Source organism: Cupressus sempervirens, chromosome 9 (genome assembly GCF_028749045.1).
Source record: "Cupressus sempervirens isolate cs-2001-9-10 chromosome 9, ASM2874904v1, whole genome shotgun sequence".
NCBI classification, from domain to species: domain Eukaryota; kingdom Viridiplantae; phylum Streptophyta; class Pinopsida; order Cupressales; family Cupressaceae; genus Cupressus; species Cupressus sempervirens.
In genome coordinates, this window is record NC_143126.1 from 328518022 (window position 1) to 328534573 (window position 16552).

The 16552-nt window shown below is 36.4% G+C and overlaps 1 protein-coding gene across 1 annotated transcript in view; it reads left to right on the forward strand.

Moving 5' to 3' along the window:
• TMT2 (tonoplast monosaccharide transporter2) overlaps positions 1-15775 on the forward strand; it is a 52138-nt gene extending 36363 nt beyond the window's left edge. Inside the window, exons 3-5 of the mRNA XM_089800020.1 lie at positions 13375-14393; positions 14495-14682; positions 14789-15775. Coding sequence (XP_089656146.1) covers positions 13375-14393; positions 14495-14682; positions 14789-15236 — 1655 coding nt within the window. The 3' untranslated portion in view covers positions 15237-15775. The remainder of the gene's footprint in view (positions 1-13374; positions 14394-14494; positions 14683-14788) is intronic.
• Positions 15776-16552: the final 777 nt, after the last annotated feature.

Genomic DNA, 16552 nt, shown 5'->3' on the forward strand with positions numbered 1-16552 from the left:
TCCATCCCCAAACCCAAATTGGCAACTTAGGTTAATTCTCCAAGTCTTGAGTGCTTTCCCAGAATCCATCAAAAGGCTGAGAAATAATTTTATCCATGTTCATAATATTATACTCTTCAATAATGATATTAGCCATTCAGTTTATGTACTTATGTCATATAAACCAATTTTAGTATAGTATTTAAACTATTGTGCCTTCCCCATCCCTTGGCCAAAATTAGAAGTTCAACATGGTCTGATAAAGGGAAAGTGTGAATAACAAAATCCAGAAAGTAGTTCGTAAAACTTATAAACATGTGCGAGTAGTTTTCTTTGCAACCCAGCCCATTAGATTCCTATCCAGAATCAGTAGTTGTCAAAAAGAATAATATTAATTGAAGATATTTTTTGAATGCAATATCGCGAAGACAACTTGACTTAAAATTTATAGTTCATTTAAACAACGGAGTCATCCAGTCTATTTCTTGTTCAGGGAGGTCATAGAGCACATGTAATATTGATTTCTTCCCTTGATATTTCATTTGTCTCCTTTACTTAAATAAGATTACGACTTTATTAAGCTTAACAATATATTTAGATTCAGAGGTTTACAATAGATCTGGGAGTGTATGTCAACCAAGATTTTTTTCAATGATTCCTTCCAATGGAGACATGGACATTCTATCGTAATCAAAAGCTTCAGGCTCTTTGATAAGTAGGAGATGATTTCCACAGCTAGTCAAATTGTGATGTGAATATCAGGATTTAACTGTGTGATTTTTGAGTCAAACTCGATGACTCATGTTTCATGAGTAGTGATTCAACATGAATCCATCTCTCATGAGAATAAATGGAACACTTAGCACTCATTGGATCTAGGTGATGCTCACAGGGGTGAAGCACCGGGACTTCCCGGGAGGTCACCCATCCCAGTACTACTCCAGCCTGAGCGCGCTTAACTACGGAGTTTCCTCCACAGTTAAACCCAAAGCTTGCAACCCCATTTGCAAAACCTTCACCAAGTGTTGTGCCTTATGAACCATTCATTAGAAAGCCCCTTAAGCTCATCAATTGATAAGTAGGAGATGATTTCCACAGCTAGTCAAATTGTGATGTGAATATCAGGATTTAACTGTGTGATTTTTGAGTCAAACTCGATGACTCATGTTTCATGAGTAGTGATTCAACATGAATCCATCTCTCATGAGAATAAATGGAACACTTAGCACTCATTGGATCTAGGTGATGCTCACAGGGGTGAAGCACCGGGACTTCCCGGGAGGTCACCCATCCCAGTACTACTCCAGCCTGAGCGCGCTTAACTACGGAGTTTCCTCCACAGTTAAACCCAAAGCTTGCAACCCCATTTGCAAAACCTTTACCAAGTGTTGTGCCTTATCAATTGATGAGCTTAAGGGGCTTTCTAATGAATGGTTCATAAGGCACAACACTTGGTGAAGGTTTTGCAAATGGGGTTGCAAGCTTTGGGTTTAACTGTGGAGGAAACTCCGTAGTTAAGCGCGCTCAGGCTGGAGTAGTACTGGGATGGGTGACCTCCCGGGAAGTCCCGGTGCTTCACCCCTGTGAGCATCACCTAGATCCAATGAGTGCTAAGTGTTCCATTTATTCTCATGAGAGATGGATTCATGTTGAATCACTACTCATGAAACATGAGTCATCGAGTTTGACTCAAAAATCACACAGTTAAATCCTGATATTCACATCACAATTTGACTAGCTGTGGAAATCATCTCCTACTTATCAATTGATGAGCTTAAGGGGCTTTCTAATGAATGGTTCATAAGGCACAACACTTGGTGAAGGTTTTGCAAATGGGGTTGCAAGCTTTGGGTTTAACTGTGGAGGAAACTCCGTAGTTAAGCGCGCTCAGGCTGGAGTAGTACTGGGATGGGTGACCTCCCGGGAAGTCCCGGTGCTTCACCCCTGTGAGCATCACCTAGATCCAATGAGTGCTAAGTGTTCCATTTATTCTCATGAGAGATGGATTCATGTTGAATCACTACTCATGAAACATGAGTCATCGAGTTTGACTCAAAAATCACACAGTTAAATCCTGATATTCACATCACAATTCAGGCTCTTTGTTGACTTTTAATAAACAATGACTAAGTAGTAGACGCAACTTAAAGACTGACTTTTCAGTCCAAAACTACCAACTTGGGCTATAATCCAAGCCTTAAGAGGTAACAAAATTTGGTAAACCAAAGTAGTCTACATAAAAAATATCAGATTAGTCAAATTACCAGTGTTACAAGCACTTCACTATAAAGGGGAAAAAATGCGCAGAATAAAAAACCAAATATGATTCATCGGCATTCTATAGGATGTTAACTAAACTAGTTGCATGCCATCTTATGCTCGTCTTTCATAACAGAAAAAGTGTCATATCTACATGCCAAAGCGTATGATATTTTGAATAAATGAGCCTTTCCCATAAGCGAAAGAAACATCATCATCCATTGTACGAGTCCTTATTTGATATCAATTATACACAAGAAGCTAACCAACATGTCATTAAATCACAACTTCTTAGATTTAAGAAAACAATATGATGCTGGATCGTTCACTTTCCAAATTAACTCGAGCATTGTTATAATTAATATCTGTTCTATGCGTTCCAAAATGCTTAGAAGTGGAGTTCCCATTGTGTCTAGCATTTTTAGGAAGAATATTGCAATGCTCATAGAAGGACACACAAATGATTGTCATAAAATTATGAGAAACAGATTAGTACCCAAATTTAAAGCGTTATTCTTTAGTCATTTGTTAAATCTTGTCGATTGACTTATAGAACTTGAATCCCATGTTTAAGGCAAAATCAGAAATAATAAATAAGTTGATCTTTGACTCTTTAGTCTTTCCAGTAGAAATTTGTTCATTTTCAGGTTGTGCAGCCTATTTAGATCACATTAGAGGAACTACTGCATATCTTGAGAAAATTAGAAAGCTATGGTTTAAATGAAAAGTTATAAGTTAATTCTATCTATCTTGGTAGGAAACACATATATATTGATTTGCTAATAGCATAAGTCGAAGCTATGCTGCAGGAGTATTCCTTGAAGGGTTGAATTATGCAATTGATAGGTGTCAAGGAAAATTTCATAACCTTTGTCAGCTTGGTTCCTATCTTTTCCAAAATGGGGCCTTTGGAACGGGGTACATCCAAGCATAATGGGGAATTTTGACAAATGTTGCATTTACAACTTTCCTCGTAGATGTGTATGCTGAATATGGAAGAATGAACACATAACCTGAATTGTTTGATATAATGCCTCAAAAAGGTGTGGATCTAATGTCCCTAGATATTCTCCTCACAAATTACCTTCTAAAATGCTGAAAACTGCTTGTCTTTTAGCAATCTGCCGCTGCTCTGTCCTGAAACTTGGCGAAGTTTCTTGTATTTATAGGATGGAGGGAGAGGGAGTCACATCCCTTCCCTCAGTCGCACCTTACGGTGAGACTGATACACCGTAATGGTGTGACTGTTCTGCCTATATGATTTGCTTTTGTTTCTATAATTTTGTTGTTCAGTATATATAATATAATATATAATTATAATATTTAATTATATATAATATATATTATATTATATTATAATATATAATATATAATTATTATTATTTAATATTGTAATTATAATATATATATCATATAGTATTATTTTATGAAAATTTTAATATATTTTAAACAAAAGAAAGACATTTTAATATTAAATTATGATAATTTTGATATATTATAATATTAAATTACAAAGGTACAATTAATTTTGATATATTAAATTACAAAGGTACAATTTATATCCGCAAATATACCCTATTCGAGGATCATCACAGTTTCCCCCTCTCGATTTTGCGTGTCCTCAAGCAACTTAAGAACTTCCTCCTTTTCCCAAGTGGCATCTTCACTTGGTAGATGTTTCCATTTAATTAGATATTCTTTGACGGTGCGGTTTCTTAATTTCTTTACCCGAGTGTCTAGGATAATTTTGGGACATAAGATGAGTTTACCTTCGTTATCTAATGGGGGTAGTTCATTACAAGGAATTGTGTATTATCCAATGACTTTCTTAAGTCGGGACACGTGAAACACATTGTGGATTTTACTGCCTTTAGGAAGTTTGAGTTCATAAGCTACCTCTCCAATTCTTTGTAATACCTTGTAGGGTCCATAGAAACGAGGCTTTAATTTTTCCACTCCACTTTGTTTAAGGGTGGACAGTCTATATGACTGCAGTCGTAAGAACATGAGATCTCCCTTTTCGAATGTCCTTTCTATGCATTTTCTATCGGCATAGATTTTTTGTTGATTTTGAGCTTGATGTAGATTTTCTTTTAGGGACTTAATGATATCTCTATTTTGTTGAATTAAGTCTTGTGCCTTAGGTACATTACTCTCTGGTTGCAACAGTTCCCCGAAAGCCAGAGCTTCATATCTGTATAGTGCCTTGAAGGGACTCATCCTTATTGACATGTGATATGTAGTATTATAGCAATATTCTCACAAATGTAGCCATCTGATCCAAGCGTGACGTTGACCTGTAAGATAATTTCTGAGGTAGCTTTCCAACCACTTGTTTACTATTTCTGTTTGTCCCTCTGTTTGGGGGTGGTAACTTGTGCTAGGTGTTAAGGATGTCCCCTCCAATCTGAAGAGTTCTTGCCAGAATTTGCTAATGACCTTACTATCTCTGTAACTGATAATGTTGAGGGGAAGCCCATGAAGTCGGAAAACTTCTTTGAAGAAAAGTTCAGCAACCTGATAGGCATTAAATTCAGTAGAAACTACAAAGAAATGTGCATACTTAGTAAGCTTGTCCACTACTACAAAGATACCGTCCTTCCCTTGAGTTTTGGGAAAACCCATTATGAAGTCCATCAATATACTTTCCCACTCATGATGAGGAATAGGTAATGGTTGAAGTAACCCGGCTGGATGGGTGAGTTCAGCCTTATTACGCTGACATATCAATATTCTTGCACATACTTTCGTACATTGAATTTGTGATTTTTCCAAAAATATCTTTTTCTGATGTGTTTATATGTCTTATAGCATCCTTGATGCCCTGCTAATGGCTTATCATGAAATTCTTTAAGTATCTTATCTTTAAATTGGGAGTGGGGGGAAAGCATTACTCTTCCCTTATAAAATATGAGGTTATCTCTAATTTTATAGTCTTTATTGGGTAGGTTGCCTTTAATGATTTCTTGAGCTTGTGAATCTTGGTCATATCCCTTTATAATCCCTTCCTTCCAATCTTTAGAAATGTTGGTGATGGCGTTAAGGTGAACCTTTCTGGAAAGTGCATCTGCGACTCCATTAGTTGCTCCCTTCATATATTCTATATCAAAATCATAGGCTTGTATTTTACTCACCCACTTTTGCTGTCTATCATTAAGGTCTCTTTGGCTCAAAAAGAAACGTAGACTGTTGTGATTTGTTTTCACCACGAACTTCCCACAAACTAAATATTGATGAAATTTGACCAAGGCATGCATTATAACCAACATTTCTTGATGAAATTTGAGCAAGGCATGCATTATAGCCAACATTTCTTTGTCATAAATAGAATAGTCTTTTTGCCTCTGTATGTTTGCGGCTTTCGAAAGCTATGGGGTGTTTCCTTGGCATGAGTACAACTCTAGTCCCTTCACCGGAAGCATCACATTGTAGTTCAAAGGGTATGGAAAAATCAGGAATAGCTAACACTGGCTAGTAGCTCATGGTTATTTTAAGTTGTTCGAAGGCTGATTGGGCCCTCTCATTCCAAGTGAAAGCTCCTTTTTTGGTTAGGTCTGTGAGAGGCGTGGCAATTTTTGAGAACCCTTTTACAAATCGTCGATGATAGCTGCATAATCCAACAAATCCTCTTAGTTGTGTTAAGTTTTTAGGAGTTTTCCATTCTCGGATTGACTTAATTTTTTCATCTATGCTGACTCCTTCCTTGCTGATTTTGTTCCCCAAATAAATGATTTCCTCAAGTCCAAATTCGCACTTCGATATTTTCGCATAGAGGGACTCTATTTCTAAGATGGTTAAAGCTTCCTCAATGTGTTTGAGATGTTCTTCCCGTGTCTTGCTGTAAATGAGAATGTCATAAAAAAAAATGAGTAAAAATTTCCTTAGTTGTTGATGGAAGATATGGTTCATACAAGATTGGAAGGTTGCAGGTGCATTAGTCAGGCCAAAAGGAAGAACTAGGAATTCAAAATGGCCATAATGACAACGGAAGGCTGTTTTGGGAACATCTTCCTTCCTCATCCTAATTTGGTGATATCCTGATCTTAGATCAATTTTGGAGAAGTATTTGGCCCATGTAATTCATCCATTAGTTCATTAGTTCTAGGAATAGGGTCTCTATTTCTAATTGTCTTTTTATTCATGGATTGATAATCTATACACATTCTCATTGTTCCATCTTTCTTTTTCACAAGTTGTGTATATGTTTGTGTGATTGTGAAAGATTGAGAGAAATAGTCTGAGAAGAAGTCCAAGAGACTAGATAAGAAGAAAATAACCTAACTGAGGAATGATGGGACAAGAAGAAGCAACTTTATTGTATCTTTTTAGAAGGTATTGGCAGAGAAAGGATTCTAAACAGAAGGAGATAGAGGAAAAGAAGAAAAGAAGAAAAGAGAGAAAGAAGAAAGGAGAAAACAAAGAGAAGAGCTAAGCAAGATATAAGAGGAGATAAACAATTTGAGAAGGAGACTTGAGGAGAATGACGCTAAGTTGAAAGAGAATAAAGCTAAGTTGAAAGAAGTGCAGCAAGAACACAAAGTGCAGCAAGTATCTCTTGACGAGAGCAATAACAAGACAAGCCCTATTGGATTTGAATGCAAACAATCAGTTGTTGGAACAGTAACATGTTCTTTGAAAATAGAGAAGAGTACAATGTTGGAAGGTACTGTTATGGAAAAGATTTTGGAAGCAACTGATGAAGCCTTAAATATACATAATGAAGAAAAATGTCAAGAGGAATGGCATGAAGATGAAGCTAAGGAATGTGTAACAGCAAGTTCTGAAGAAGAATCTGATTTATGGGAAAAATTTGCAGCCATCGTGGGAGAATGGAAAAGGCATGGCGGTAGTATGGAAACTCAGCTTGAAGAAGAAAGGAAAGAGTGCAATACTGTTATTGTTCTTGAGCAAAGTTGTAATAAGAAAGAGATATTTGAAAGTGAGATTACTACAAAAGATCAAGATGATGATAAATGTTTAATAAAGGAAGAAGAAATAAATACGATTCTTAAGATTCAAGATGTGAAACTGGTTGATAGTCAAGAAGCAGATAAGTTTATGGTTACTATTGATGAAGATAGATATGATGCACATTACATGGTGTATAAGGAAGCTCATATTCAAAAAGAGAACTCAAATAATCTTAATGCTGATGATATGTTTTCTTCTAATAATTTTTATGCAGGGATGCAGATTTCATGTATAGTGAATCATGCTAGAGAATTTTCTGTGACATTTACAGCATTAAAGAATCAAAGCTACAAGGTGGAGAAGTTGGATATTATTTTTGCTTTTCTTGTAGATATGCTCATCCTAGTTCAAAGAAATTGGAAAGTTCGAAAGAAGAATGAGATTCATTTCTACAACACATCATCTCAAGAGGACTTGAGATTCATTACCTTTTCATATTTCAACAGAGACTATATTAACAATGCCAGACTAAATTCCACATGATACATATATATATCTGTATCTTCTATAATATGATGTAGAGGTATCAATCGGATAACTAACTCCTTGCAATGACTTGCTTACGGTTTTCTCCAAGCTGCATGGAGACGCATTCACCGTTTTGCTATCCGTCTCCTGACAATCTCCACAAGGGATTTGGTATCCACGATCAATTTAGGGTCGGCAAGGCTCGTGTTCTGCCACTGTTACGGCAGTCCGAGTGTGGGATGCGTCTTTAATCCCCTTCAAATTATATTCACGCCCTCCTTCGATATGAATTTGGGCTGCCGAAATATGAGTAACAGTAAAACATGCTCTCGCGCTGTTAATCCACAGAAAGAGCCGATAGTAACATTACCACTTCATGCGAAACTTAATACCTCACCAGCTATGGAGAAATTATGTTAATAATGGCGACAACATATAGGAAGAAGCAATATAAAATGGAGTCAGCCGCTTGTCCTGTAGAGTGCACAAAGACGCTTCCACTAGTCTTCTCATTGTGTCTTCAACTCCCGCTCGAAATTCCCAATGAAAAGTTCTGCCTTTTTCATTCAATTATTCACGAGTCTGATCTCCCTTATCTTCTTGATCTCCGTGGTCGTTGCCTCCTTCCTCCACGATGCCGTTTTTTCATTCAGACATCGTTCCAATACGTAAAAATATACATCTATTAAAAAAAAAAACCGAAAATACTGCTCTAAAGCTGAACAAGACATGCACAAAAACTGAACTTTCTATTCTACTCAAACTCGAATGAATCTCTTACATGGCCTCATAGCTTCTTTAAAACTGACTCTCCTTTTCTAATAAAAGGATGAGATACGTTTTTTCGTCTTCTACCCCAAGAAAAGGATAAGAATCCGAAAACCGCCTACTACCTATTATTGGATTCTAAAAATTATTAAACACTCCACCTACGAACTAAAAAAAATTATTCTAATTTAAGATCCACACACCTAGTCCTAGGTGGCTATATCTGGAGAGCTTATCGAACTGCTACTCTAGGTATGCCACCACATGTAGGACGTTATTACAAACTTCAAAAACTAAAAGCATTTAAAACATAACATTAAATTTCCTATTACATTTTCAACAATGTTGCCTCCTATAGCGTTTCTCTTCTCTGCCACTGCAGCATACTCCCCTGTAGAATGAATCTCAAGTCCTCTTGAGATGATGTGTTGTAGAAATGAGTCTCATTCTTCTTTTGAACTTTCCAATTGCTTTGAACTAGGATGAGCATATCTACAAGAAAAACAAAGATAATATCCAACTTCTCCACATTGTAGCTTTGATTCTTTAATGCTGTAAATGTCACAGAAAATTCTCCAGCATGATTCACTATACATGAAATCTGCATCCCTGCATAAATATTATTAGAAGAAAACATATCATCAGCATTAAGATTATTTGAGTTCTCTTTTTGAATATGAGCTTCCTTATACACCATGTAATGTGCATCATATCTATCTTCATCAATAGTAACCATAAACTTATCTGCTTCTTGACTATGAACCAGTTTCACATCTTGAATCTTAAGAATCGTATTTATCTCTTCTTCCTTTATTAAACATTTATTATCATCTTGATCTTCTGTAGTAATCTCACTTTCAAATATCTCTTTCTTATTACAACTTTGCTCAAGAACAATAACAGTATTGCACTCTTTCCTTTCTTCTTCAAGCTGAGTTTTCGTACTACCGCCATGCCTTTTCCATTCTCCCACAATGGCTGCAAATTTTTCCCATACATCAGATTCTTCTTTAGAACTTGCTGTTACACATTCCTTAGCTTCATCTTCATGCCATTCCTCTTGACATTTTTCTTCATTATACATATTTAAGGCTTCATCAGTTGCCTCCAAAATCTTTTCCGTAGGAGTACCTTCCAACATCGTACTCTTCTCTATTTTCAAAAGACATGTTACTGTTCCAACCACAGATTGTTTGCATTCAAATCCAATAGGGCTTGTCTTGTTACTGCTCTCGTCAAGAGATACTTGCTGCACTTCTTGTTGTTGCACTTTGTGTTCTTGCTGCACTTCTTTCAACTTAGCTTTATTCTTTTTCAACTTAGCGTCATTCTCCTCAAGTCTCCTTCTCAAATTGTTTATCTCCTCTTCTATCTTGCTTAGCTCTTCTCTTTGTTTTCTCCTTTCTTCTTTCTCTCTTTTCTTCTTTTCCTCTATCTCCTTCTGTTTAGAATCCTTTCTCTGCTGATACCTTCTAAAAAGATACAATAAAGCTGCTTCTCCTTGTCCCATCATTCCTCAGCTAGGTTATTTTCTTCTTATCTAGTCTCCTGGACTTCTTCTCAGACTATTTCTCTCAATCTTTCACAATCACACAAACATATACACAACTACTTTTTCCCAAACCTTTTGCTGAGCTCTGATGTTGTGAAAGAAGTATTGATCTTATTGATAGGATAGCATTTTCAATGCATGATGAAGTGAAAGAGGAAGTGAAAGAAGTTTTGGTAGAGGCAAATGAAACTACAGAGAAGGCAACCATAAAGAGTGTAGATGTATGTGAAGTTGGTACAAAAATCTCAACAATGATAGATGTAAGTTGTCCTTTGGAAGGGAAAGAACCTGAAGAGCAGAAAGAAGATAAATTGCAGCAAGTAAATGTTGATGAGAAGAATAAAGAGGAAAGTCCTATGGGATTTGAGTGTGAACAATTTGTGGTTGGAACAATAACATGTCCTTTGAAAATAGAGAAGAGTACAATGTTGGAAGGTACTCCTACGGAAAAGATTTTGGAGGCAACTGATGAAGCGTTAAATATGCACAATGAAGAAAAATGTCAAGAGGAATGGCATGAAGATGAAGCTAAGGAATGTGTAACAGCAAGTTCTAAAGAAGAATCTGATTTATGGAAAAAATTTGCAGCCATTGTGGGAGAATGGAAAAGGCATGGCGGTAGTACGGAAACTCAGCTTGAAGAAGAAAGGAAAGAGTGCAATACTGTTATTGTTTTTGAGCAAAGTTGTAATAAGAAAGAGATATTTGAAAGTGAGATTACTACAAAAGATCAAGATGATGATAAATGTTTAATAAAGGAAGAAGAGATAAATACGATTCTTAAGATTCAAGATGTGAAACTGGTTCATAGTCAAGAAGCAGATAAGTTTATGGTTACTATTGATGAAGATAGATATGATGCACATTACATGGTGTATAAGGAAGCTCATATTCAAAAAGAGAACTCAAATAATCTTAATGCTGATGATATGTTTTTTTCTAATAATGTTTATGCAGGGATGCAGATTTCATGTATAGTGAATCATGCTGGAGAATTTTTTGTGACATTTACAGCATTAAAGAATCAAAGCTACAATGTGGAGAAGTTGGATATTATCTTTGTTTTTCTTGTAGATATGCTCATCCTAGTTCAAAGCAATTGGAAAGTTCGAAAGAAGAATGAGACTCATTTCTACAACACATCATCTCAAGAGGACTTGAGATTCATTCTACAGGGGAGTATGCTGCAGTGGCAGAGAAGAGAAACGCTATAGGAGGCAACATTGTTGAAAATGTAATAGGAAATTTAATGTTATGTTTTAAATGCTTTTAGTTTTTGAAGTTTGTAATAACGTCCTACATGTGGTGGCATACCTAGAGTAGCAGTTCGATAAGCTCTCTAGATATAGCCACCTAGGACTAGGTGTGTGGATCTTAAATTAGAATAGTTTTTTTTAGTTCGTAGGTGGAGTGTTTAATAATTTTTAAAATCCAATAATAGGTAGTAGGCAGTTTTTGGAATATTCCTGACTTAGAAAATGACTGTCTAATATTGGTAGAAAAAACGTTTCAGATTCTTATCCTTTTTTTTGGATAGAAAGCGTTCTTCTTTTCTAAAATAAGAAGAAAATGTTTCACATCCTTTAATAGGAAAAGAAAGTCAGTTTTAAAATGTGAGCCAGTCGGCTATGTAAGAAAACATTCGAATTGGAGTAAGATAGAAAGTTGCAGTTTTAGTGTGTTTTTTTCAGTTTTGGAAGATTCGATTTTGGAAAGAAAAGAATGCGTTTTGGTTTTATTGTGCAAGTTTCAGTGGTTTGAGGGTTGGTACGGATTTTCATTGGAAACAAATTTCAGTTTTCTTGTGGTGTTCTTCTCTGTTTTGCAGCAGAGAATACGAAGATTCAAATTTTTATATATATCCTGGTGTCAACATGGTGTTTCTTGAAGAACCATTTTTTATGAATGTCTAGTGTTAAATCCTGTATCTATCAATTCATGCAATCAAATGATTAGAAAGGATATAGATAATCGACTATTGAGTTTGGCGGCAGTTCGATCTTGGGTGATGTACGTGCCCCTTGAAGTAACTCAGTTGAGTGATTATTCCTCCTGAGCTTTCCAAGGTGTGGCTCTGCATCAGTTGTTGGCATCTGTGATTAGGTTGACAAAGTGCTAATAGGATGGTATCACTTTGTCATTAAAAAAATGTTGCATATTGCAGTTTGACATGTGTTATCTCATGCATGCTTATTGATTAGCATGCAAGAATTTTGTTTCTTTGGGAGCATGCTTGATGTTTGATTTATCATTTGACTGGCACATGGGGAGCCACAGTGGTTTTTTTAGGAAATTCTGACTATCAAAACCTAGTTCCTTCTGGAACACCGATTATCATTGGTGCTTATACTTTATAGTTTTGAACATATCCCATATATGTGTGTCTACACTATTATATGCATGTGTGTATATATGTGTATGAATATATATATATATATATATATATATATATATATATATATATATATATATATATATATATATATATATATATATATATATATATATCTGCGTGGTACATATATATGTATAAATATACATACATAAATATATATAGATACACACTAATGTATATGTTTGGGTACATGCACATGTGTATATACACATAAATGTATGGACACACGAGTATAGGTGTGCAAATATGTGGACACATATTTGTATATACACACACCTGTATATGAATATATGTATGTACTATGTATACATATATGTATGGATATCTATGTGCATATATATCTATGCTCATAATGATATCCATGCATATATATCCACTCTTGAATTTTTTTGAATTAACCGTGAATCTAGCTATGAACTGTGCATAGTTCTACTTTTGTTTCCATGCGATGGCTGCTTTGCTATGAAGTTTTCAGTCCATTGCTCTAACAACTCCATGTTTGATTTTTGTAGCAGGGGTTGAATTCTTGATGCTAAAAAGTTTTAAGTTGCTTTGTTCTTTGTTTGGGATTAACTTTGCAGGTGTTTGGGATTAACTGTGCAGGTAATTCTGTTTGATCTAAGAGGTAATTCTGCCATGAAGTAGGTAGGCGTACCATCTGTTAATGTCGGATAATGTCTTTGTATGTTCTTTTCACCCTAAGATTATGTGAATATAGAGTCTGATTACAGATGCCCATATTTTGACCTGATTAGTACGGAATTAACAAAGAATACGTGGGGATAAGTGGAAGAGATAGATTAATTGAATGTTAATTGGACATACCGTGGAACTTAAAAAAATGTTCGACATATATTTCTTCCTTCAAAAGCAATAGTGGAATGACTCATGTGACAGCCTTTTCCATAAAAGGGTTATAGATCAGATGTTGAGGAACTTATGGCATCTCATTTGTCTAATTAGAATCCTTTTCTGCATGCAGGGGAAATGGCACTTCTGGTTGAAGGGTTAGGAGTAGGAGGTGAAACATCTCTTGAAGAATACCTAATTCAGCCTGCTGATGGGTTGGGGGATGAGCATGAACCTGTTTCAGAAAATGGTAACATAAAGCTGTATGGGCCAGAAGAGGGTCTTTCTTGGATTGCCAAGCCAATCACTAATGAAACTGGAAGTTTCCTCTCAAGGCATGGTAGCGTGGAAACACAGAGTGTACCCCTTATGGATCCTGTGGTCACTCTCTTTGGTAGTCTTCGGAATCTTCCTCTACCCGAGAGTGGGAGCATGCGCAGCATGCGCAGTACAGCCTTTCCTGAGCTTGGGAGTATGTGGAATGCAGCAGAAAGACACATAGATGATGGGAAAAATGATCAGTGGGATGAAGAGAGTGTGCAAAGGGATAATGCCGGTGAAGGGTACGAATCTGATGATGCCGGAGGTGATCTTGATGAAAATCTTCATAGCCCTCTACTGTCTAGACACACTAGTGCGAAATGGGACCATGCAGCCCTTTCTCATGCTGATTCAAATACGATATCCAGAGCACCTATTCCTCATGGCAGTACACTGAGCATGCGTCGTCATAGTAGTCTTACGAGTGGACATCCTGGTAGTGTCACCGAGTCCTTTGGCAGTACAGGTATTGGAGGTGGCTGGCAGTTAGCTTGGCGCTGGACTGGTGCTGAAGGAAGAGAAGCCAAACCTGAAGAGGGACAATTTAAAAGAATTTATCTACACCAGGAAGGTGGAACCCAATCAAACCGGGCTTCTATGATGTCTTTACCAAGCGTTAGCTTTCAAGGTGAGATGGAGCCCATCCAAGCAGCAGCCTTGGTAAGTCAACCAGCATTGTTTTCGAAAGAGCTGCTGTCTGAACATCCAGTAGGACCTGCTATGGTACATCCTTCAGAAACAGCTGTGAAAGGTCCAAACTGGACTGATCTTCTTGAACCAGGGGTTAAACGTGCTTTGATAATGGGAATTGGGATACAACTTCTGGAGCAGGTAATTTTGAAATTGCAATTTAAAAGACATGCAACAGTTTTTCGTTTTAACCTGATTTTTTAAAGGTTCACTGCTAATAATCGAATCTGTTTTGCATGCAGTTTGCTGGTATAAATGGAGTCCTATATTATACACCGCAAATTTTAGAGAAGGCTGGTGCATATGTTCTCTTTGCCAACATTGGCATAAGCGATGACTCATCATCTCTTTTAATTAGTGGAATTACGACATTGCTTATGCTTCCATCTATTTTAGTTGCCATGCGGCTTATGGATACAGCTGGGAGAAGGTAAGTTTGGAGATTTCAGGTTGGAAATAACCATCGTAATTTTTCTTATAGCTACTTTATTCTAACTTGAAATGGAAAACTGATCAGATGTTATGATTGCCTGCAGGCAGCTCTTACTTAAAACTGTGCCTATTTTGATCGTAGCACTTGTGATTTTGGTGATAGTGAATTGTATATCTATGGGCGATGTACCTTTAGCCGTCATATCTTGTATATGTGTCATTGCATACATTTGCTTCTTTGTCATGGGTTTTGGGCCAATACCAAATATCCTCTGTGCAGAGATATTTCCAACCCGTGTAAGGGGTGTCTGTATAGCAATATGTTCATTGGCCTTTTGGTTTGGAGACATCATTGTAACTTACTCTCTTCCGTCATTATTGTCCTCAGTTGGCCTCAAAGGTGTATTTGGCATTTATGCAGCTGTATGCTGCATAGCTTGGGTCTTTATATTCTTAAAAGTTCCAGAGACAAAGGGAATGCCACTGGAAGTTATAACCGAGTTCTTCGCCATGTCTCAGGGGGAGAAACAACATGTAAAGGGCCAGGATTAATGCGAAGCCTTTAGTTTTTGTTGAAGATCCTCATGGAGTAATCCATTCCTCCGTTAGGCATTATTTGATTGTTAGTCAGCTGGAACTATAATGGTGTCATATAATGAGTACTTTAAAGTTAAGAGGGGGAGACAGGCAAAACAGTGAAGAGTTGCCAGCTTTTTGATTAAGCCAAGGTTGAATTTCAATAATGCCCATAATTCAAATTTTTCCTTTCTACCAGATTTATGCAGAGCGAAGGATACCGAAAAAGTTGTTTGGGCCTATAATCTGGTCCTAATTTTTCTTTAGAAGAGTATTTGCTATAATAGAGAGTGATGTTATTCCTTCCTGCTTAGTTTCTTGCAATGAGTTTACAATGCTTGAGAAGATAACTGCCACTGCGTTAGCAGAAATTCTATAATTTCTCTGACGGCTATTTCTAGTGCTTAAATGTTGTGGCACTTAAAATACATCTTGAGCATTAATGCGCTTAGTTGAAGGATTTTGCCTGTAATGATTGATTTTTAATATTTGATCTATCTATATGTTTCCTGTCATTGAATTACAGTAATATTATCTAATTACAAAAGATTAAAATGCACGGAACTTTAAAAAAAATTCCCATTTTGCTTTCCTTTCCACAGTTTGCAACTCTCAGATGATTAATTCTCGAGTGGTTGCCATAGGGCCTACACCAGAGATAAATTGAATTGATCAATAATTGCAAGATTAGTTTATTATGTATGCTTTATGGAGTACACACAAGTATTAGCATAGCAGAACATTGATTTAATAATGGACGCTTCCAATAAGTTGCGTTCTCTCTACAGAAGACTTCCACATTTGCTTCACCTATTTTATATGATAATTCTGTTTTCAGGTGCTTCAGCGATTATGTATTTAAGATTGTTATTGATTAGCCTGAAACATTTGACACAGATATGCCAGTCTTACGTGGTGCTTGTTGCAATTAGTTTTCCAACATTGAAGACTTGTGCATCGTTTTTCCTGCTGCACGGCAAGTGCATGATATAGGCAAAATATTGTGTTAAACGACTTCTGAGAAAGAATAGCGGCTGACCTGGGGAAAAGCAATTAGAAAAACATATGCGAGATATAAATCAACAATTAGGGAGGTCACAGAAATTAAATAGTGGAGTAATCAAATTGAAAAAGCAGATCTAAAAATGCTAGTGAATGATATGATCACCCTGCCATGTTAACCATTTTAGCGAATTCTAGTCTGTTGGTCCAAAATCATATATATTATCGATTAAATTTTTGATTCCTTAATAAATTTATGTATCAGGGGATCGTTGGAGATTGGCGATTTA